The sequence below is a fragment of the Tenrec ecaudatus genome, chromosome 5 (genome assembly GCF_050624435.1).
Source record: "Tenrec ecaudatus isolate mTenEca1 chromosome 5, mTenEca1.hap1, whole genome shotgun sequence".
NCBI classification, from domain to species: Eukaryota; Metazoa; Chordata; class Mammalia; order Afrosoricida; family Tenrecidae; genus Tenrec; species Tenrec ecaudatus.
In genome coordinates, this window is record NC_134534.1 from 35,207,504 (window position 1) to 35,232,618 (window position 25,115).

At 44.3% G+C, this 25,115-nt stretch overlaps 1 protein-coding gene across 1 annotated transcript in view; it reads right to left on the bottom strand.

The window, feature by feature from the left end:
- Nucleotides 1–25,115, bottom strand: part of ATP6V1C1 (ATPase H+ transporting V1 subunit C1) — a 40,608-nt gene that overhangs the window by 10,150 nt on the left and 5,343 nt on the right. Inside the window, exons 2-7 of the mRNA XM_075549417.1 lie at nt 14,114–14,282; nt 13,017–13,084; nt 7,673–7,758; nt 4,587–4,681; nt 2,932–3,023; nt 1,403–1,501 (exon numbers count right to left, since the gene is read on the bottom strand). Of these exons, the coding sequence (XP_075405532.1) occupies nt 1,403–1,501; nt 2,932–3,023; nt 4,587–4,681; nt 7,673–7,758; nt 13,017–13,084; nt 14,114–14,245 (572 nt within the window). The 5' untranslated portion in view covers nt 14,246–14,282. The remainder of the gene's footprint in view (nt 1–1,402; nt 1,502–2,931; nt 3,024–4,586; nt 4,682–7,672; nt 7,759–13,016; nt 13,085–14,113; nt 14,283–25,115) is intronic.

Sequence of the window (25,115 nt, forward strand, 5' to 3'; positions counted from 1 at the left end):
GAGACCTTTATTTAAACAAAGGTTTATTGTTTAAACAAAGGTCATTTCTCTACATCATATTGAAAACACAGATACAGAGGATGTTTACTATAATAATCAGTGTCCCCATATAGTAGGAGGAGTTATGTAACTGAGACACAAAGCAAATGTTAATACTGCAGCCACTGTCCATTCCCTCGGAGACAGAAAAACTCTTGCAAAGAGTTTCTGTCTCGGGAGCCCACGGGTGCAGTTCTACCCTGCCTCACAGAGTCACTCTGGGTCGGCACTGACTCGAGGACAAGCAGTTTGGTTTGGCTTGGTCCATTCATTGGTGCTGGTGTTCTGGGCCCTCTCCACATGCATCCTGACATTTCCCAACACCCTCCTTCCTAATCACATGAACATGCGGCAAGGGAAGGCTCGGGCAATGTAGCTCTCGGGCGGCCCAGAGCTCGCACATACTGGATCCCAAGTCCCAAATAGCAAGTTTTAAGTGTAAAGTAATGACAGCATTATTTAACCACACAGAGAAAGACTTCCAATCTTCCCATGAGTGTGCAAAGGTTTCACTTCACCAAAATAACAACGATAAAACAGTCATTAAAATAGAGGCTCCCTCTAAATGAGACATCAAGGGTTATCTAACTCCAGGGTTGGCACACTATGTGCCCATAGCCCATACCGGTTTCTGAAAATCAAGTTTGCTGAAACACTGCCACAGCCATTCATTTACATGTTACCCATGACTGCTCTCAGCTCCAGAGCTGTGTAGCTGTACCATAGCCACCCAGCCTACACACTGAAATATTTAATGCCTGGCCTTTCACAGAAAAAATGTAGCTAACTTCTCATCTAATGCATCTCTTGCTCTTACAGGTTTTATTTTATACTAAAGCCACTGCTGTTGAGCTCATTGCAGCTCATCACAGCGACCCGATAGGACAGGGCAGACCGGACCCGCAGCATTTCCAAGACCGCAATCTTCAGAAGGCAGACTGTCCCGTCTTTGTCCTAGACAGGACGTGGGGTTCAGAAGACTGACCTTCTGGTGAGGAGTAGAGCTCTAACTACCTTGCACCCAGGCTCCTAATTCGTCCTAATCAGTCAGAGACTTTCCAGAAAAGCGGAGGACAGAGACCTTCCTGACTAATTTGAAAAAATTTAATCATTTAGCAACAGTATTTAATTTTGTAATGAGTTAATGTTACTCTCTTACTGAACTTGATGTGGATTCTCAGTTTCTAATTGTTATCCCCATTCCCGATTTCTAAACTCAATCATAATGTGTCACATGAATACATGTTGGCTGACAGAACAAATAAATGTCGTCTTTACGTGGAAGTTTGATAGATATTCTCAAATTATAACATCGGAGGCTAACATTGTCCTTGTACCTCAACAGGATAACCGAGAGACGTACTTTGGAACGACCACCAGTAAAGTGATAAGATACTCTGAGTCAAGAACAAAGTCATCTTTCTTCACGATTTCCGCTAGACTTCTGGTTAGCAAACTGCCCCTGGACAATATGAAAATGAGAAAATCATTAGGCCAATGATTTTGTAATTATTGTAGGTATAAAGACAGTTATAGTCTAGTGTAAGAAAACAGGAAGCTAGCCATATTCACACAGGCTACTTCAGTGAGACCAGGCTGTGTTAATACTTTCATCACAAGAAGTCAAAATTTAGCTATTTCCCAGTCCTACAGCCAAAGGCATGAAACTTCCACCACCCTTTGTCATGTCTAGTTTAGACCCATTCGCCACTTACAGACACGGCTAGAGTCCAAAGATCAAGTTGTTATGCAAAAACCAGCATGATGAAAAAATGGAGGATGATCCCCATCGGATTTCTTTTTTAAAAAAATGGATGAGTACATCATTCATTACATAACTGCCAAATGACATCACTCTGTAAATCATGGCCTCACCAAGTTGCCAACTAACCATCATTACAGCCAGTGTCACTCTGGCCTCATGCCTCAGCATTCATGACTGCCCAGTGTTCACTGTTAATGTGAACAACAGCCAGATGGTATCATCTTTATGACTGTTGTCCATGCAAACTGCTGGCTAACACGATAGTGAGGAATAGGTATGTTTCAACTCCGCTATTCGCGACTCCATGCATGATGTCTGGACTTGGAAAGATATGAGACATCATATGAGACATCAATTACAAGTCTCCTTCAGGGTAATTAGGAAGTGACATCATCGAAGCACAGGTTTTGGTCCTCCCTCTCTCAGGGCCTCATTTGGTACCAGGCAGTTTCAGTTGTTAGTTCTTCCAAACAAGTTGTCATTTGGTCTCCGAGTGGAGTGTCCCACCAACCTCCCCCACCTCCCAGAAGAAGGCCTAAGCTGGGCAGTCCACTCTCAAAGCCACACTGAGGTCAGACCAAGAGGAGGAGGAGAGCCAAAGCCTGTGTGCCCCATTTTAAGAAAACCTGTGTGAAAATCTACATTTGGGAAATCGGCAGAGATGATTACTTACATCATACAAGGGGAATTCTCCCAAAGAACTACGTTAAAGAGCCCTGGAGGAGCAGTGGGGAAGCGAGAAGCCGCCTGCGACGCCGTGGGAGAAATGTGGCAGGTCTGCTTTCCTATACTACGGCTGTGGGCACCCCGTGGGGCATTTCTACTTGATCCTAGAGGTTCACTAACAGGCAAAACTGCTTCACGGCAGTCAGGTTATCTGTTCGACTGTTCCTACAAACTGTTTTCGGCAAGTTGGCTTTAAAGCAATGAAATTTACATCAATATTCAGCCTGGACTCTGTAAACTTACCTGAAAGAAGTGTTCTCCATGGCTTGAAAACATATGGCATGTGGGTGACAGAAACATTATCAAGTGGGCCTTACTAAATCCCAACATGATCTAACTGATTACAAGCTAGAGTGCTTTTCCCCAGAGCTTTCATATGCCCATCTATTTGGTAAGCTTACGCATTCTTTCGCTCCAAATTCTGAAGGTTCCCTTTCAGGTTATTGTACGCAGATGCTCGGGATTTCAGATCATTGTCGATCTGAGTCACTCCCTTTAAAGAAAAGAACCGAAAATTAAAAATGGGCAAAACTCCCCTGCATCTGCCCCTGCTGGGATAACTAAGTGGCTGCGCTTTAGCTACAACTTTTACCCCAAACACCACGAGGTCCTGATCTAAGAATATTTAGTTATTATGTTCAAATGAAAGGCCACCTTTACAATAAGCTGCTTCATTTTGAATCATCTTGTTTTGGTTCATGTGTGTTTTCATTACTGGTAGTATGCCAAACCTGTTGCTGCCGAGGCAATTCTGACTGAGAGAACCCTACAGGACAGAAGAGACTCGATTTTATAGAAGTTTTCATGTTCACTGAGATCGCATAGATTAGGAAACTAGACTGGGCGACAGGTCTATCGCGTTCACTCTGAGTTGGCATCGACAAGATGCCGGCAAGTTTGGAGGTTTGGGGAGAATTTTAAACAACCCATTATATTAGTTTATCTGACTAAAACAGAACTAACGATTAGTAAATTATGGCTGTAAGTCGGAAAAATTCTTGTATCAGATGAAAAGCACTTTCATATGGAAGGTCTGGCTGTACTTAGAAAGGCTTTGAGTGTTTCCCATCTCCGCCACTAGCGGTACCCCAGTACAGATGTGGAAACAGACTTGAGAGAAAGTGGCACATGCCAGTGACATGACACTCTTTAAGATAAGACCAAGGGTGAAGCCTGCCCTTAAATATTTTAACCTACTACTTTGTGTTTTCTAAGTTGATTATTTAAAAAATCATCTTTGGTAACATTTATAATAAATTGACCTTCGTAGGGAAAATATGTAATGGCAGACAGCAGAATTGTGAACAAAGACATTCTCCCAGGGAATTCATTCCTTTCAGAAATTGGTCCTTCAGCATGTGAACAGAAGGTCTTACTTTAATTAGTAATCTCCAAACCCGGCGGTCGAGATTCCACTGACAGTCTTTAACTTACAGGAACCTGGGGGCACAGTGGTTCTGTGCTGGGTGGAAAGTCATGGCAGTCTGCTTCCATATAGACTGCACCCTGAGAAGGCAAACGGGCCCATTCTTTTTGGTCTTATTAAAGACAGGTTGCTATAGGATAGGACTGGACACGATGACATCAAGTTTGGGATGTGCTTTAAAATAACTATTACCATCTACCTGAATGACTCATAAACCTTTCATAGATTCCAATTTTCTAGTCTATGTGACCTGTTACCATGAAAACATGTATAAATAGTAATTATGGAACTTAAAGGTTACTTTTCTTGTTTGAAAAATCTTAATGGCCATATTTAAGTTAATGAGGCTTGTAAGTCAACAATATAACTTAGGTGATCTACCTATTGAAGGGTTGAATACATGTATTACTAGACTTTTTAAAGTGTAGTTTTACATTTCCAGAAAAAATACACAAGTACAGAGTCCTCAACTACTCTTTAGCAGCCTGGGCTGTGTTTCGGAACATCTTTCTTCAGGAACATTGTATCTGTGACAGATATTAAGGGGCTTTGGCAAAAACCTACAGTCTTTAACAGCTATAGACTTAGAAAATCAATCCACTGCAAACGAACGCATCCCCTCGGGCTTACCTTGGCAATTATTTCAGATATATTTTTCAGGGACTGCTTGATTGGGTACTTGGCCATGTCCCACTGGAATCTTGTTATATATGTAACCAAGTCAACTGAAATGAGGGAATAAGTTAATTACGGAAGGTAAAGGAACAGAATTTCTTGCAGCACATTTAAAAAGAAAAACATTTTAATGCTGGAAAAGGTCTAGGAGGGAAAATCAGCAAACATCTCATTTCTAGTCAGATCTTATTTCTTGACTCAAAACTGAGTTTTAAGACACTTAACTCTGTTTCCACAACGTAATGGGTAGAACAGGCATGGCACCCGTGTCTTAGGCCTCACACACAGGAGAGCGGAAGAAGCTACTTCATGCTATTTCCTGAGAGAGTAGAATTTGGTAAAAGTATGTTCCGTCTTTGCCTTCTTACCTACGGAACCTGAGAACACAGCTGCCTGTGTAAAGTGTGTGGTGACTGATTCTAGACACTTGTCCTGGAAACCGTGCACAGGCAGCGTCACCCCTGGGTGGTGCAGCATTGAACACTCGACGACTCGTAGCTGGGAGGCTGGTGGTTTGAATCCAGAATGCAGACCAGCGGGGCTGCATCCAAAAGGTCACTCAGCCTTGCCAACCCCACGCAGCAGTTCTACTTTGCCAAGAGTTGTCATTGATTTGATGTCACTAACAACAACAGTCATCAACGAATACATCCATCATCTCCAAAGGGGCACAGGGAAGGGGAGGCAAAGAGATACTTCCACTACTGGGAAACTGAGGATTCAACGTCACTTTACCCTCAAATCAGACTTGACATTTAGTCTCTCTGAGCAGACACACAGTGGAATTCGTATCTCAATCGCTCCCCGTCAGCTTCTCCGCTCATAGCACCCACCACACCCGCACCATATACACGAGGTTCCAAACCCCGCTCCAGATGCACTGCCCACACACTGCTACCCTGCTCTCTCTCACCCACCGACTGACTGTCCTGCTTCATCAGATGACACAGTTCAACAAAGACACCGCAATCAATGTATCTCCCTTCTGTTCTAATGTCTCAAAACACGAACCAATGGAAACTGAACCGTCTGGTGAGGAGCAGTATGCCAACCAGTAACAGAGTAAGTTACTGTCTTTCCTTACTGATTAAATACTCACTGAACATCTACTCTGCAAGAGTAGGGACAAGAGAAATGCTGAATTCAAAATAGTATCTACTCTCTTCCAGAAAGACAGTGTGCAATGAAAAGAAAGTTACTTCTTACTTCCATGACTTACAGCTCTCAAAAACAAAAGTCACCGAATCCAGAACAGGACTGGGAATAGCGATACCAGAAGGGTAGGGGGACAGTGGGGAGAGAAGGGGAGGAAGAGGGAACCGATTGTGATGATCGACACAGAACTACCCTCCCACTCCCCACCCCCAGAGAGACGAAGAAGAGAAACCTTGGGGAAGGGAGACAATGGTTGGTATAAGCTATGAAAATAACAATAATTCATAATTTATAAAGGGGTCATGAGAGTTTGGGGGAGGGAGGGGTAAAAAGAGGAGCTGATACTAAGGGCTCAATAGAAAGTAAATGTTTAGAAAATAATTAAGGGAACATATGTACAAATGGGCTTGACACAATGGATGTATGGATTGTTAAAAAAGCTGTAAGAGTCCCCAATAAAATGCTCTTTTAATTAAAAAATCATATTCATCCCCATGAAGTCGATTCAGCTCATCGCCACCCTCTGTGGGGTTTCCGAGACAGCGCATCTTCGCGGGAGCGGCGTCCCCTTTCGCCCTCAGAGCGGCTGGTGAGTTTGAACCACCAGCACCGTGGCTAATAGCCCAATGCCTAAGCCTGAAAACCCAGAAGAGCAAACGCACTCAGGTCCAGTGTGACTCCTCGGGACCCTACAGGGCAGAGGAGAACGATCCCGTGCGCTCCGGGACTGTACGTGTCTACAGGAGTAGAAAGCCCTGTCTCTGGAGCCGGACCCTAAAGGACCTGATCTGAAGTTAAGCAGATGCTTACACTTCATAAGGAGAGACCAAACATGAGTGAAAGTACAACAACAAAGTCACAGCGATGTTGACAAAGCCATTATTACTAGAACTCGGCAAATATTAGTTTCTGGTGGCAGAAACGTCAGTGTAATGTTTTATGGTTCCCAGACCTGGTGCCACGCGGTGCAGCTACTGCAAAGGGCAGTGGAGCACCGCCCCCTTTGGTGTTCCCCAGGCTGTAAATCCTATGAAGCAGATTGCCTCCGCCCTCTCCCACGTTAGCATGGCACCACCAGGGCTCCGTCTGAGTGCCGCCACACTGTCATCTTCAAATCTGAGCAGAGGAGGTGTTACCTGCAATAACGTGACAGGCAGCCCCGGACTGGAGTCAGCATACACCAACCGGATTTTGCTTTCCCTACGTCTGCTTAATGAAAGCATAGACTCCAAACCCTGGGCATGCCTTGCCGAGGTCTTCGCGTTCCTGCCTATGAAGCTTACATTCACTGGCTGCAACCCCCAAAGACTAATGAAGATCAGATTTATGATGATACTAATAATAAAAGGCAGTAATAATGAAAAATAAGTACATGAGCATCCGACTCACATTAGCACAAACTCGCAATCATGGGAAGGAATCCAGTCCTGAGTTGGGGATTACTTATATAATAATTTTATTAACAAAATCTATGGCTACAGTAGTTGGATGTTAATTATAAAAAGCTTGGGAAAGCAGCAAATATTCACCTGGAACAAGGCTCGCAACGTACTTGTGAATCACTTCTCAGCCTTCTGGCTAAGACCAAGTGTAGTAAAACATGCTTGTGAGTTAATAACGACATCTCACAGTAAGGCTGATATGTGTAGCATTGCATTCGGGGAAGAGATGAATATGTTACGTAAGATGGTCTGAGGTGAGATTGTATTTCTGGAGATGAGACATGAACTGGCAGATCACCAAGTTCAGTAGCAACAGAAGAATGAGAATGGCTTCTTAGTGCATGTACACACCTACCCACAGACCTTCTTGGTGTGTTTTGCTCTGACATGATTTTGTTTGCAGAATTAAGTCTTTCACTGTATTTGAGCCCATGATTAGCTTACCTCCATTGGCCAACAGATTCTCCTGAACTTTGTCCTTGCTGTCCTCCAGGACATCAGCCATGTACTGGGCCACTTTCTTAACCGCCCTGGAAAGAGAAAAACCAACAACACTTTTCAGAAAAAAAGACATAAATTACATGCTTCTCAATGATTACAGTAAGACATGAACTTGACTATTTATGTCCCTGTTCTACTGATCCTATATATTGTATTTACATATTTACAAAATTAATTTGTTCTGCCTTCTATAAAACATCATAAGAGCTATTATTTTGTTGTACAAAAAAAGTGAAAAACTGCTGGGTGTTAAGGAGAGTGCGTGCACTGTGAGTGTTAGTCTGTGAACGTGCTTACGTCACACAAGGCGACGCTGGACAATGTATCTGACTGCACAGCCCAGGACAAAAGAGGAGGCAGGGAGTGAGCATTTACCAAGTCCCTACTCGCATATGGCCGACCGGGCTTCCCCTAACACAAGGGGCTCTGACAGGCAGCCGAGCACCACAGTGAAGAGAAAGGAGGACATCCATCTTCAGACCTTCACTCACAGTTTACTGAGCAGGGGCCCTGGTGGCACAGTGGGTTACACACTAGACTGCTAACCACAAGATCGTCAGTTCAAAATCACCTGCCCCTCCAAGAGACAAAAATAAGGATTTCTACTCCTGTGAAGATTTAAAATCCGGGGACCCAGAGGCAGTGCTGCTTTGTCTTACAGGTCACTGTGCATCAAAAAGCACTTGAGGGCAGTGCAGGTCGTTTGTCTGAAGTCATACTCGGCATCTCCTACTTGCAAGGAACCGAGTTACAGAGGGAGTCATGCTACCATAAGTACCAAAGGAACAGGCATCAATGGCACCAAGGCACACAAAGATTAAGTGACGTATCCAAAGTCACAGTATCAGTTCATGCCCGAGCTCGGGGCACGACACGGTGTTTAGATGCTGGTGTCCAGGGTCCTTTCTCCCACTGTATGTCTGCCCTGGGTGGGTTAAAAACTGTAGGAGATATAACCACAACCTTTACATTACATAAAATGTAACTGGAGAGAGATTAAAAACAAGCTAAACTAAAACTAAATGTAAGGGGGCTTCAAAAAGTTCATGGGGAAAATGGTTATTAAAAGATCAGAATTTTCTCATGCGATTTTTGGAAGAAATTGCTAAATTGATAAGAAATTGCTTTCTTATAAATCAATGTGTGATTAAAAGCCAGCTGTTACTGAGCTGCATCAAGGAAACAGATCACTTCCCGCTACAGTAGGCAAGAGAGCAGAATCAGTCTTCAGCAGGGCAAGGGAGGATGGAATGATTTAGTAGGATGAATAGACAAGAAGAAAGCTTCTTGCTATCACACAGAGTAAGAGCTCAGAGAGGCAGAAAAGTACTGGGTGTTGCAGGAAACCAAATTCAGATGGAGCAGAGCCTCACAGTGGAGCAGGGGAGGCTAGGCCGGAAAGGTAGCCTGATGCCAGACTGCATCCTGGGCCACCAAGCGCTGAGGATGATATTTCTGCTCAGAGCAGGCAAAGCACAGAGAGAACCATATGGCCGGCCCCACTATGAGACACGACATCCCTCAATGACCCACAGCCTTACAGGGTACAACACTGGAGACACAGTGTGGGAACTGTACCTGATCTGACCACACCACACCGAGGCAAAACACTAAGGGCATGAAACAGAACAGCAATGGGAGCAGAGAAAGGAAGTCTCGAGGAAGTACCAAAAATAGACTTTGGGGCCAGGGGTGTGGCACCCCATCAGACTCAACTGGAAAACACTCCTACAGGTCAACAAACAGACCTTGAACTAGTTACAGGCTTTTTTTTGTTGTTGTTTTCTTTTGTTGCTTTGTTTTGCTCTGTCTTGTTTTTGTGCATATTATTATCTCTGCAGGTCTATCTAGATACGATAGGCTAGATAAACAATCTGGAGGAAAAAATGATGGGGCGCAACAGTTCCGGGGGGACATGGGAGAAGAGGAGGTGGGGGAAAGGAAGTGGTGTCAATAAACCCAGGGACAAGGGAACAACAAGAGATCAAAAATCAGTGGCAAGGAGGGTATAAGAGGCCTAGTCGGGCTTAATCAAGGGCAATGTAACCCAGAGGAATTACTGAAACCCAAATGAAAGCTGAGCATGATAGTGGGACAAGAGGAAAGTAAAAGGAAATAAGAGGAAAGAACTAGGAGGCAAAGGGCATTTATAAAGGTATAAATACAGGCATGTACATATGTAAATATATTTATATATGATGAGGAGAAACAGATCTATGTGCATATATTTATAGGTTCAGTATTAAGGTTGCAGATGGACATTCGGCCTCCACTCAAGTACTCCCTCAATGTAAGAATACTTTGTTCTACTAAACTGGCATTCCATGATGCTCACCTGCCAGACACGATCGCTGAAGACAAAGCGGGTGCATAAGCAAATGTGGTGAAGAAAGCTGATAGTGGCCAGCTATCAAAAGATATAGCATCTGGGGTCTCAAAGGCTTGAAGATAAACAAGCAGCCTTCTAGCTGAAAAGCAACAAAACCCACTTGAAAGAAGCGCATCAGCCTGTGTGATGACGAGGTGTTGAAGGGATCATGTATCAGGCATCAAAGAACAAAAAATCACATCATTGAGAATGAGGGGCAGTGTAGAGTGGGGACCCAAAACCTATCTGTAGACAACTAGACATCCCCTTACAGAAGAGCTGCAGGGAGGAGATGAGCCAGTCAGGGTGCAATGTAGCAACTATGAAGCATACAACTTTCCTCTAGTTCTTAAACGCTTCCTCCCCCACCATCATGAACCCAATTCTACCTTACAAATCCAGCTAGACCAGTGGATGTACACTGGTAAAGATAGAAACTGGAAACACAGAGAATCCAGGACAGATGAACCCTTCAGGACCAATGGTGAGAGTGGTGATCCCGGGAGGGTGGAGGGAAGGTGGGATAGAAAGGGGAACCAATTACAAGGATCTACATATAACCACCTCCCTAGGGGACAGACAACAGAAAAGTGGGTGAAGGGAGACGTCGGACAGTGTAAGGCATGACAAAATAATAATAATTTATAAATTATTGAAACTTCATGGGAGGGGGCAGGGAGGGAGGAGCAAAAATGAGGAGCTGATACCAAGGGCTCAAGTAGAAAGCAAATGTTTTGAGAATGAAGATGACAACAAATGTGCTTGACACAATGGATGGATGTATGGATTGTGATAGAGTTGTATGAGCCCCAATAAAATGATTAAGAAAAAAAAAAGTCCCCCCAAGGGTGAACAACAGAAATGTGGGTAAAGAGAGACAGTGGATGGTATCAGATATGAAAATAATAATACTTTAACAAGGGTTCACGAGGATGGGAGAGTAGAGGAGAGAGGAGAGCAAAGAGGATCTGATACAAAGGGCTCAAGGAAAAAGAAAATGTTTTGAAAATGATGATGGCAACACAGGTACAAATGTGCTTGATGCAATTGATGTTAGAAAAGCTGTAAGACCCCCAATAAATTTATTTTAAAAACAAACTTTTATAACCCCAAAAAGGACTGGACAAAGGATCTAAACAGACATTTCTCCAAAGAAGGTAGATAAATGCCCAAAAAAGACATGAAATGATGCTCAGTATTATTAACCATCGGAAAAACGTCCATTAAAAACATGATGTACCAGGTAACACCCCACTGGTGCCCTGGTGGCACAGCAGCTAAGCACTCCCTCTTGTCCCAATACAGCACCTGAACACAACGTCCACAGCAACCTTATTCAGAACAGCTAAGAAATAGACCCAGTAAAAGTATTCACCCACTGCTAAATGGATTAAGAAATGAAGTACTGGTACATTCCTCAACTCAAGAACACTTAGTTCTAACAACCTGGCATTCTGTGATGGTCACCTTCTCAACATAATTACTAAAGAAAAACATGGTGCATAAGCAAATATGGTGAAGAAAGCTGATGGTGCCCGCCTATTAAAAGATATAGCCTCTGGGGTCTTAAAAGCATGAACAAGTGGTAAGGAAGCAACCAAGCCCACATGGAAGCAGCACACAGCCTGGGTGATTACGAGGTGTTGAAGGGTTCAGATATTAGGCCTCAGAAGGTCCAAAACAAACAATTTTATTGATGCAAACAATGGAGGTTGTAGTGGAGACCCAGTGCCCGTCTGTAGACAATTGGACATCCCCTCACAGAAGGGTCGAGCCAGCCAGGGTGTAGCATAGCACCGATGAAACACACAACAGTCCTCTGGTTCTTCAATGCCCCCCTTCTCACCCCTCCCACTATCATGATCCCAGTGCTACCTTACAAACCTGGCTAGACCAGAGCATGCACCCTGGTACAGTAAGAATCCAGGACAGATTAAACCCCTCAGGAACAGTCACAGGAGTAGCGATGCCATGAAGGTAGGGGATGAGGGGTAGAAGGAGAGAAACGGGCAGCTGCAATGAGCAACCTGTAACCCCCTCCCAAGGGAACAAACAATAGAAACGTGGGTGGAGGGAGGCAGTGGATGGTGTAAGGTACGAAAACACTAATAATTTAGCCAGGGTTCACGAGGGGGAAGAAGAGCTGATCCCAAGGGCTTAAGTAGAAAGAAAAGCTTTGAGAATGATGAGGGCGATGAATGTGCAAATGTGCTTGACACAACTGACGATGTATGGATTGTGATAAGAGTTGTATGAGCCCCTAATAAAAAGATTTTTAAAAAATGAAAATGATGATAGCAACAGATGTTCAAATGTGCTTGACACGATGGATGTGCAGATTGTTAGGAGTTGTAAGAACCCTCAATAAAATTATCTTAAAAAAGGAAAGTACAGATATCCAATGGTTAATAAAAAGAAACAATGTGCTGACCCATGCTTCAACGTGGATGAACCTTGAAAGCACAATGCTAAGTGAAAGAAGCCCAGCACAAAGACCCGGAATTTCGTGATTCCATTGACATGAAATGTGCAGAATCTGCAAATCCAGAGTAAGAAAGCTTAGTGAGGGCGGAGCAGAGTAACTGCTCATGGGACAAGGTGATTCCTTTTTTAGGGAGCTTGGAGAGGGAGTGACAAAAACCCTAGAAAACTTGAACTGGTTGATTAACTCCTGTGAATGTAAGAGAACTCACTATATACTTTCAGCAAGTGATGGGCATGATATGCAAATTGTATCTCAGTTTTCATTTTAAAATGAACCATTTTCACACTTACAACAGGTATTGCATGTAAATGGCACCTTCATACAGTTGGCTCACCAAACAAACAAACAGTCACCATTTTCTAATCACCCAGTTGCGCTAACAGAGCCCCGGGGCAGGTCTCTATTCTATGCACCAGAGGGAGTAGATACATTACCCTTCCACAAAAGCGTCCAGTTTAGCCAGCTCGTCCGACAGGCCGACCAAGACATCTAGCGTGCCCACCTACAAGAGAAAGACAGCGCCTTTCAGCTGCGGGTCAAGCACTTTGCTTTAACAAAATGAAGCAACCTTTGATTAGAAGGGCCCACACCTCTTCAGCTCTTTTCAAACCAGGCAAGTCTGGTGAAAAAAAACAAACCAAAAACAAATCTGCCAGGCCTTTCAAAAGTTATTTACATGTATGAGCTAATTCACGGGTCCACGCAGCCTTTCAGGCTCTCCCAAGGCAGGTCTGGGCCAGGAAAGGGCGGGCTTTGTGACCGCGGCTCTTACCTAGAGTCTGACGCTAAGGGGCATCAGAGTCACCGCAACCGAATTTGTATGCAAAACGGTAGGTGTGAAAATGTACGGGTTTGGAAGAAATGTCCACAGCTTACATCAGTGTCTGAAAGGAATCCACCCCCCAAAATACTAAGAACCAGTAATCAAGTCTTTCTTAGACGCTAGCAGTCTGTGCTGCAGTTCGTAGTAAATCATTTCCACTCCTTAGGACAGTTTGGGCAAGGACTGGCAAACAGCCTGCTTCTTTCTCCTCAGTGCTGCTAGGTTACTGACTGAACAGCTACATTAGATTGAATAACTACATTAGATGTGCCGACTGATTGCTACTGTAAAACGTAACATGAGTGAGCACATACATTTAACAGAAAAATTGTCTTGTTATTATGAGAATACAGACTGCCGTTTTTAACTTCTGTGAAATGCTATTTTGAATGTCCAATAGCAAGTCCTTTCATAAGATTTCTTAGAACAATTTAAATTGTAATTTAGGGGAAAAACACAAAGATGTTTTTAAGTAGGGGGAAAGGATGATTTTCTTTGGGCAGTTTCCTCTAAACTCTCAAATGCCTATTGTCTAAAATGTGCCGACGGGAAAGCTGTACACATCTGAAAGCACGCTCATGGCTGGGTGAGAAGGTTCCTCTCTCTGGGTGCCTTGGCCCCTCACGGTCCTCAAAAGCTAGTAAGCAAGCACACCGGTCCTCCTCCTGATGACCAATCTGTGCACGATTTTGGAAAGCACACGTTTACCTTTAAGTCTGGAATGTTGAACTTTGAAGTACTAGCCAGATTATTGCTCTTGGTGGTTGCAGCGTGCAATTTCTCCCACGTTTGTTGACATGTCTTCTCGCCAGGGGCCGAGATAAGCCAGAACTCAGTCATGCTTGTTACCAAGTAGTTCTTCCAGAATCAAGCGTGACTTTGCGTGTAAGACAAAAAAAAAAACAAAAACACCTGACACTTAATACCATTTGTGTCTATAGTGCTTCAAAGTCTCAAGACAAGTAGTAATACGGCATGATCTGCTACAGAACTAATCCAACACAAGAGGAGGGAGGACCCAAGGTCAAGTCCAGTTTACTTACCCGGAATTATCGGGGGGCTTCAAAAAGTTCATGGGAAAAAAATGGAATGGAAAAATAGCGGACTTTTTTCACAAGCTTTCCAAAGTCCCCTCAAGTGGTAATTAAATTTTAAAGGTGACTAAATATACTACAAAAAGATGGCAAAGTCATAAATACCCAGGTAACTAATTTTTTTAAGTATAAAACAACCTAAATGAGAGCATTACAGGAAGTGAAGGGTCCTTTGCAAGATACCAACCACCCATGATTTCACTCCACCAAAGGCGCTGGAGTCACAAATGGATGGGTTCATGGTTAAACTTGGAATATAAAACAGAAAACCAAAACAGGGAATAAAAAATACACATAACTTTGGGAAAATTTTAATTAAATCAGTGCATTTGAACAGCAGCCACCAAATAAATTTGCCTCATTGACTAGTCAGATTAGCAGTTAATTTGACTCCATACAACCTAGCGGAATCCTCTCAAATCCCTGATATACTTAGTTGCAACCAAGCCATTTACAAATCAACATACAAAAAATTCCTTCCAATCTGCACTGTTATTTAAACTGGAAACTTTTTTTCTTTTTAAGGATTTTAATACAGCGCTCCTGGAGCCCAGTGAAGGCCAGGCTGGCCCAGAGAATGGGGCAACATCAACCCCTCTTGTTCAATCCATCACTCTTTCCCATCAGGCTGCAAGGGGGAGGGAGGGCGCCGCCATTCAGAATCCATGATAAAGCTCAGCAACACAAAGGAATTAGCCAAGATGAAAACAGAACATTCGCATTACTTTCACTTTCCTATGTTCTCAATAGAATTTGGCCATTGTTGCTGGTTCTTTCAGGCAGCTGTTCAGTCCAAGAGGGATTACCGGGGGCCCAATACTACCTAAGCCTTAAGAAGGACCACTTGGGAACCCTAAGCTAAGTCTCAAAATGCACATGATAATCCATTACGGCTTTGTGGAAAGGATGATAAGAGACTGATACCGGAGGCCCAAGTGAGCGTCCTGGCCGGTGGACAAGTTTGGGAGAGGGGGACATGGAAGTTCTGCACAGTGAAATGATTCTCCCCCCACCTCGCCCACTATGCAGCTGCTGTTTGGATTCTTTTTTTCCTTTTATTTTATCAAAAAATTTTATTATTAAATACTTTTATTGGGGGCTCTTACATCTATCACAATCCATGTGTCAAGCACATTTGTACATCTGTTGCCATCATTTTCAAAGCATTTTCTTTCTACTTGAGCCCTTGGTATCAGCTCATTTCCCCCCCCCTCCCTCCCTCCTTCATGAACCCTTGATAAGTTAAATTATTATTTTCTTATCTTACATCGTCCTCTGTCACCCTTCACCCACTTTTCTGTTCGGTCTCCCTGGGAAGGGGTTATATGTTGATCTTTGTGATTGATTCCTCCTTTCTCCCCCCACCTTCCCCTTAACCTTCTGGTATCTCTGTTCTCATTGTTGGCTCTGAGGGGTTTATCTATCCCAGATTCCCTGTGTTGTGGGCTCTTATCTGTAGCATTGTGCATGTTCTGGTCTAATCTGACTTGTAAGGTAGAAATGAGGTCATGATAGTGGGTGTGGGGAGGGGAGCATTAAAGAACTAGAGAAAAGTTGTGTTTCCTCGTTGCTATACTGCACCCTGACTAGCTCATCTCTTCCTTGTGACCATTCTGTAAGGGGATGGCCAATGGTTAGATGGGCTTTGGGTCTCCACTCCTCATCCCCCTGCGTATTCTTTTGGGTGTAATGTTGTAGTTATGAGTATGGCTTCTGTTTCCTGGATCACTACCCTAAGAGAGCCAGATAAAGAAAACCATTCTAGTCTACTGGGAGAGCGAAGGCCACGTGATGGGTAACCGCAGCACCTCCCCGCCGGGCAGCCATCAACTGCCAGTCACAACATGCCCAGAACGACTCCAACAACCCACACGCATGAGATGCAATTACAGTGTTACATCACTAATGTGTTGGGATGGTCGGTTAGCAGCATCAGTAACCATCAACTCTATTGGGCATTGCCAAATTGTTCTCCAAAGCTATGCCACCTTAAGTTCCTACCAGCAGAATAAAGGTTTATAATGTCCCAATTTTAAAAATGCATAGTGCCATATATCTCGTTCCGTTATAAAAAGTTCAAAAGCATGCATATGTGACCCTCGAAGCGAATGTATAATATTTATTTTTAAAAGGTATGAGGCAAGTATCAGGAGAGAGACGGGGCATTCTACTCCGGTAAACAGTCAGTCTGGGACACACGCAGGAGTGGCTCCAACCTGTCCAATAAGGTGGTTGAGTCAGCATGGACTCAACGACAATGAGTGTGGTTGATTTGGGGAGGCGAATCTGTTAGCACTGACATATGTTAGACTAAACCATGTGAAAAGGAAGTTCTGCTCATCAAAGCTACTTATTTGTGGCATTTCTTTGATGGCGACACTAGGTTACAAAGACAGAGGTCTTCTATGTGATGATAGTTTGGGGAGTGAGGTTTTATTATAATTATTTATACAAGTAATTCTAGTAAACACAGTATATTTATGACAGTTCCTCTCTCCCTAAAATGGGCAGTAATAAAATCGAGTGGCTAAACTCCTCCAACTGAGAGAAAATAAATGGATCTAAACGCAACTTTTACAATAATCTGAGCAATTCACTAGATGTCACTCACACTATTTAGAGTTTTCATAAACCTTTCTGGTCCAAAAGGTTTTCAAAGGATTTTGAGAAATCATTTTCTCATCTGCAAAAAATAACAATACCTGTCTTCCACCTGCTTTGCTAAACTTTTCTCAGGCGCAAATGAAATACATTCTCCACAAAATATCATCCAGAAGGCCAAGGAAAACGATAAACCAGCTCTCGAATTCTATCAGTTACCTGGAGCCCCTCCAGGGAAACGGACTGGAGGGAAAGATTCAGTTGTGCTAGACCCTTCTCATCCCGCATCCTTCCTGAACTCCTAACGACCCTCTGAGAGAGGCTTTGTTTGGGTCAATTACGCAAGGCCATAGAACCGGTGGGTTCCAATGTCCTTGTGGCTGACTCTCAAGAGAATGGTGTGCACCCAAGTTGGCCTGTGTGAAGAGATTCCGTGCAGCCTTGAAGCCCCTTGCCGTTTCCTTCCAGGCTCAGAGCACCTCTTCAGCCTTGCCCAGCTACCTCCGCCAGATGGAGGGCTCTGAGCTGCTCGGCCCTGCCCTTGGCAGCCCGGCTCATCACAATGTCCAGAGCAGCAGACTCCAGCATCCAGAACTATGCTACTTCCTAGAAAGAGCTATAGAAAGGATAAAAAAATGCTCTAAGAATTGAGGAGGAGGGACAAAGAGTGAGCACAGCCCCTGCCCTGCCACACTGCCTCCTCCACTCCTGGGGCTGCCATCCCAACTCCCTGCCTGTGTGGCCCCAAGCGGGCGACACCTTACCTAGTCATTCATACTTCACAGATGCTAAGTGCAAGAATCACAGTGCTCTTCCCTAGTACCTCCTCCTCCTTGTTGTCGTTTCAATGGCATAGTTTCCTCTCCGCCTGACTGAGAAATCCTGAAGGACCAGAATCGTGTGCTCCTCCCTATGAAACGATATGGCCCAGAAGGTATGACTCCTGACAAGGGCGGGCCCTTCGTTACCTCTACAGTAACTGCACGGAGTGTATATCGCCAATCAAGAAGCCCAATTAAGAAAAAAAAGTAAAGCCAAGGTAACAGTTAAATCATACAGAATTTGTTTTTTGTTTTCCCCTGTGTGTGATGTGAAAACTCACTAAGTTAGTTTTCTAGTCAATAGTCTGGTTGCAATCCCTACAATGTGTAAATTACATTTTTCTTTCTTTTTTCTTGTGACGTTGTTTTTAATCATTTTATTGGGAATCATACAATTCTTTATCATAATCCATACATATATCAATTGTGTAAAGCACACTTATACATTCGTTGCCCTCATCATTCTCAAAACACTCGCTTTCTACTTGGGCTCCTAAAATTGGCTCATTTCTTTTTTTTTCCCCCTCGCTCCCTGCTCCCAGTAAATTACATTTTTCAACGTTGTATTTTGGATCTTCAGAAGACAAATCCTCATTTGAGAGTTTTTAAAAATTAAAAACAGAGAGAGTTGCAAGTTCTAAGCCTTTGTCCTTTTTTAATAATTTATTTGAGAGAATGAAAACACAGTAAAAAATATGAGAGCTTGAGAAAGAGCCTGCACTTCAGACACGTGACTTTGGTTGACTCAACCCCCCACCCCATCCCCACCCCCACAGCACTGGGGAAGAAAGGCCAGGCAACCCCCATCCGCAGAGATGGCAGCAAAGAGACCCTATGAAACAGCTCTCCTCTGCACCGGGTCGCCAGAGCTGACTCAATGGCCATGGGTGTGGCTTTTTGGTAATTCAGGCAAAGGCCATGGCTAAAATTCTTCTGGCCCCTGGTCAAAGCAAACCCTTAGGGGCTGATAGGAAAGAAAGAGATTTCAGTCGCTAAGGAGGAACACGAAGAACAATCCAGGAGAATGACATTAATTTTGTGCAAAACCATTTTTTCCACTTTTGGGTAACAATGTCCACTTAACGTGTTCTCGTTGAATTTATAATACTTAAGCTTAGTTTTAAAAAATTCATCCCTGAAGATGATGATATATATTTCCTCTTGTAGTCAGATAAGTTGCGATGAAACACAGCATCTAGACTGATGTCCACGGGCTACCAATGCCCCAAGAACCTGGACACCCCCACCTCCTTCCTGTGTGCTTCCAATGACTTGCTTTTATATCCAAATATTTCCCTTTGTTTCATAGTCTCCTAGGTTGGAAGCCAGGCAATGACACACTAAAGAAAATGGCTGGGAAAGGGTTCTACTTAAGTGATGAAGTTCCTCAATTCAGATCGAGGTCCAAGACTGAGGCTGCAGAAGCACATGTGCGTCATTTCTCGCGTGGTGATGTCTCTGCGCCTGTCATTTCCCATCTAGATGCTGGAGACCCCACACGTGTAGATCTGTTCTAGGCCCCTCCACTGCCTCTACACTCTATCCCGAGCAGCACTTTCGAATGGATGGTCGCAATTCTGACACCACCTAACTTCCTATTTTAGCCACCTCTGTGCCATGAATTTACCAGTGTAAGATGGGATATTATGACTGATAATATAAATTCATGGAGAAACATTAACAAAAAAGATTTGCTTGCTGCCAGTCATATTTTCTCAAGCTAATTATATCATGAGAGCCAAAGATAAGTTCAGCTTTGTAAAAAGGGGAATATTTCTAGTAGGAAATCTTGGGGTACTTACTAAAAAGCCCTGAAAATGTGCAAACTCTTAGGCTCAGCTATTCCAATCTCAAGAAGGTATTTTAAGGAGTAGCCATGTAGGTTAAAAACAAACAGTAAATTATAAATTTTCTATTAATTATTATCTCTGGAGAGCAGATTATGGATGTCTTCATCCTTTCAGTTTCTAATTTTTAAATATTGAATTGTACATGTAACCATCACAAAGAACACTTTTTAAAAGGTGAGTCAGTAGCTGTAACCTCACACTTGTTCCATTGAGAATTTCAGAAGATCCCTGGAGATGATACGACAGAGAAGTGACAGAGCCGGGCGTCACAGCTGTGCCTGAAGCAGATCAGGGGGAACAAACTGCCTTCGCAGGGCCCTGAGAAGGAGAGCCACAGGAAGCCCCAACGCCACCTTCAGGAAGCAAGACGGAATGGCACGGCACGGAGGCACAGAAATCTAATCCCAATTCTGCATGAATGTCTTCATTTGCAAAACAGGACAACTGGATAACAATAGCCAGGATTCTTTTCTGTTCCTATATTTCATGATTCCATCTCTACCGGGATGGGGTCTAGGGCTCTTTTCTCTCCAAAGTTTCTGAAAGACATGAAATCACCTTATAGAACGCAATATGGCCTTTAATCTCGGTGTGTCTTAGACCACATGGAGGCTAACAGAAAGGGGAAGGGGGAGTTTACCAGACCACTGAGTGCCCAACGGTGACTCAGTCTCAGGAGGCATGGTGTCTCGCAGGCACACGGTGAGTCTTTAAGCTGAGCCTCCTGGTTTGTGACCACGCACGCACCAGAGAGCTGTGGAAATAAATCTGCAGCCCTAACTAAGGTCTGCTCTGCACGAATCCCATGAGTCATTCCAGCCCATTAAGGCCCTCCCCCAGGCGCAGTGACGCCCCAAGGGACAGGGGCCCACGTACTGGACAGTCTGACAGTCAAGCAGGGCTGCGCAGGCAGCTGGTCTGAAAGACAACGTCTGTCTCACTTGCGCTCTGACCAGGGGGCGAGGGCCGAGTACCGGCACGCAGGCAGCTGGTGAGGGGGACAGGGAAGTGAGGAGGTGGGAATCTGACCCTCCATGCATGTGTGGGAAGCAGTGCATGCCGATGCTGACTGCGGTTGGCAAAGGAGGCAGGATTTGCCCACTTTGTTCCTTGCACTGGGCAGTTCTCCAGGTAACTTGAACCGCGTTAACGTTTTCACGACGATATAATGAGCATCGCTTAACCGACCACGGGGCGCTTTTTAAGCAAGATGGCTGGGTCATTCACATCATTACCAACAACTCCATGCTATTATTTGATTTTACAATATTTACAATACGAAACTTAGTATTGCTCCCTCGAATTGAGAAACCAATCAAGCACCTTTTCAATTATTTGTATGGCAGCTTGCAAACCTAAAAAACAAATCCAGTGGTATGACACGTAAAATATAGAACAAAATGGAATCTGGGCAACACCCTTGCTTTACTCAAGGAATGCAAGGCTCACGTAACTGAGGAAGAACAGAATATACCAAGAATTTTGGAAGCCCTTCATACAGATGGCAGGCGGGCTTTGGGACCACAGCATAGAATCCTTAAACTATTCCCAGGACTATTTAAAAAGTCCCCTTCTAAAAAAGTTATAGATGATGGAAGGCCAAATGACTCACAGAAGCCTATGTCCCTACTCCTGCTTCCTTTTTAGAATAAAACTCACACCTGCCCCTCTTGCCTGTCACCACTACTGCCCTTGTCTACACTCCTCTGCTTTCCATACCCCCTTCCTGAGCAATTCCCCCCTCGAGAGCTCAGCTCGTCCTGCCCGGCTTCTCTTTCCTACCTCGGCCTCCACTCTGTCCAACCTAACGTCTTTCTCTAAACCAATTTAGGTTCTCTTTAGCCAAAAGATTTTCCAATTAAATCCCCCCACGCACCAAACCCATTGGTATATCCCCAAATGGCTTCTCGCCCTGCAACCCCTATGTCCGCCTGAGCCCGGCTCTGGTGTTTGGTAGCACTTTCTCCTGTTTGCCTCTACTGGTTTCCGAGATAGAGGCATCCAACCCATTTCACAGAAGTTCTGTGAGATTAAGTGCCCGGAACTAGGTAGGCTCACAGAGGCAAAGTAAACAAAACGAAGCCCTGTCCTCAAGGAGCTTCCCATCACATGTCTGTGTGTCTGAGCGTGTCCACGTGCGAGCACACAGGTCTGTATAGGGGTGTGGGTTGGCTGGCTGGCCTAGGGAGGAAAGAAAGATAGGACCTCAGTGCAAATTCCAAGACAAGAAAGCTCTGCTCAGAAAAGAGGGGAAGCACAAAGGAGTCACTGGCCAAATCAGGAAACACTTCCACTTGTCTGATTCTGCACTAAACACACTGCTATTTTAGAAAGCAGCCGAAAATCTCTTTGGAAATGGAAGGAAGCTGGGGCGGGGGCAGGGGGGGGAAGCAAAGCAGGGAACCTTGAGTCCAAAGTGTGGGGAAATTTACTTCATTTCTTCTATTACCCATGTCTAGCAGGCTGAAGGCTTTGGATCAACAACCTACCAGAACCAACTTAAATATAAAAAACATAAACAATAATAACCACACCACCACAAACTATAATCAACCCCAACAGGGGAGGGGCTAGCATCCTGTGCCTGAAAGGTATCATCCTGACCTCAAAAAAATAAGCACGCCTACTACTTAACTGATCGTAAGGCATTTGAGTGGCCAATACTTTAGTCTCTGGGTGCAATCATCTTCTACAGTAAGTTAAAAACATTTTGGAAACTGTTATCTTCAAGTACTGAAAATATCGGGTTGAATTTACAAGAGCAGCGGACTTCAGCAAGAAAGAAAGAGTTTCTGAATCATAGTGAAATCGTTTCCCACTGCCGTCCAGGGCGGCACACATCCACTGGTAACAGAACTGACATGCACAGAAAGGTTAAGCAAGAGAGAAGTAAGGGTACCACGGATCGTCTGCACCAGACATCGGTAACACCACACAAAGAACGCACAAGAATAATTGCTTCCTTGCAAACCCCAAACCATGGCTCCGGAAGTCAACGCCGATTCCTGGGGACCCCGAGTGGGTCAGAGCAGACCTAGACCCGTCAGGTTGTCAACGTCTGCTTTTGTTCACCAAGAGATACAAGGCACCTCTGTGAAGTCTTCCAAGGGGCCTCTGCGGGGACCCAACAGCCAGCCTCTCAATTAGCACCAGTGCACTGCACCACTGGGGGCTCCTACGCTTCCAGAGGACCCACCAAATTGAAACCGGGAAGAGGCTTGCTCATAATACACCTTGTCAAAATGTTTCCAATAGCTACAATGAAGGTTTTCATCTCAAGAATTCATACCAGATGTGCGTTGTGTTTCCAACCAAATCAGTCTTTATACTCTACTATTCAAGAGTTGTATACCATGTACACCATGATACAAAGAAAAACTCATCTTCAAAGACATATTTTATTAACTATCATCTCTATTCCAGTTGCTTAGAAATAAATTTTCAGATATACTTTCACACACTTCTTCATAGAAGTCTATGACAAAAATTGGGAATGTGCTTGGGCCAGGGAAGTAATCATTTCTAGCCAGAAGATGGCAATTTTCAAAAGCGATGCCTCGTGTATCCTGCAGAGCAGCTCTGGTAAAAGCAGACGCGCCTCGCTGGAAAGTCATGTTGGGATTTCACAGATATTTGAGACATGCCTTCTTTTTGTTCTTGAGCTAGGACGTGTCTGCTCAATCCAGCTGAAGGGGGCGGAAGGAAAAAGAGGGCTTCTCAGGTGCCCCTGGCCCAAGCCAAGGTATTTCTAGTCACCTCGCATGCAGACGAAAGCTGGGACATGAATAAAGAAAACCAAAGAGCAGATGCCTTGGCACTATGGTGTTGGTGAAGAATGTTAACTATCCCAGGGACTGTCAAAAGATCAAACACATTTTTGTAGGAAGGAGTACAGCCAGAATGCTCTTTGGAAGGGAGGACAGAGAGACTTTGTCTCACATACTTCGAACATGTTGTCAGCAGAGGCCAGTCCCTGGAGAAGGACCTCACACGTGGGAAAGCAGAGAGCCAGCACCGACAGAAAGCTCCTCAAAGAGATGAACTGATGCAGTGACTGCGACAATGGGCTCCAAGCCAGCAACGGCCGGAGGAAGGTTCAGACAGCGTTTGTTCTGCGGTACAGACTCCACGGCACTTCATATAGTACACCTTATTACTCACTCAAAACTCCCTGCCTTCCAACCAATTCGGACTCAAAGCAACCCTGTAAGACAGGGTAGAACTGCCCCTCTGCGAATCCAAGACTGTTAACTCTTTATGTGAGTGGAAAGCCTCTTCTTTCTCCACACCAATGAAAGAAAGAACCTGTCTAACTCCCAGACCTTCCCCTCTGCCACACGTAACTCATCAGTGGGCCAAGAAGCAGACAATTCCTTCCACACCAGGGGATTCCCGGAATCTACACTCTTGGAACCCCAAACTCTACTTCCCTTTTCTTGAGCTGGAACGGAACCCTCATAAATCCCACGCTGCATAAGAGGTATAATACCTAACACATGTATTCCAGTCTGAAGTTCATCGAGTTAAAACTCAAGTCAGTTTTCCCCAATTCATCCCTCTGTAAGCTTGGAATTCAGCTCACTGGTCAGGACAACTTTGTATTTGCTATGATTACGCTGTGCTCTGCCCAGTGATGAGCATCCAGATATGCCAAGCAACATGCTTAATTCCTTCCCTGCAGATGTTATCCCCATCCCCATCTGCAGATGAAGGACCAGTCCAGAAAAGCACTTGCCCAAGTGATTATGGATTTTCCATCAGGACTGAAAGGAGCCCGAGTCCCCGGTGCAGTTTTCACCACAGATAAGCTCCTCCGAGAGATGCCTGAATAAAGTCGTGCTGCACCACATGAAAGGCATTAAAACACTGAAATGTCAAAATTTAAATTTGAGTTATTTGAAAGCGATTATACAGTGATTTACATGAACTGCTGCATCCCAAGCACCTAGAATGTTTGTCATTTTAACAGGCTTTTGGAAGCTCACCCAACCAATAAATGCCCGCGGCACCCAAGATAGCTCTCATCCCAGTGGCACTTCAGGGCTGGAGGGGAGGGGGCAGGGATTTAGGCAAGGATGGGAGCACTCCAAGGTTGTCTTGGTCACTACCAGCATTCAGTGGATGGGGGTTAAACATAGAATAATCTTGCCCAAAATGCCAATAGCACCCATGCAGAAACACTAAACCACAGGTTCCCAAACTGACTTTATAGAAAAATAAAATTACTCAGCACCCCAGTGGCAATTAAAAACTTCTGTACTATGGCCCATAATCAGGGATAAAGCATGTAGCCCTCCTCTTCCAGCACCCTAGCCCCAGGGGAATCTGTATATCTTACAAATAA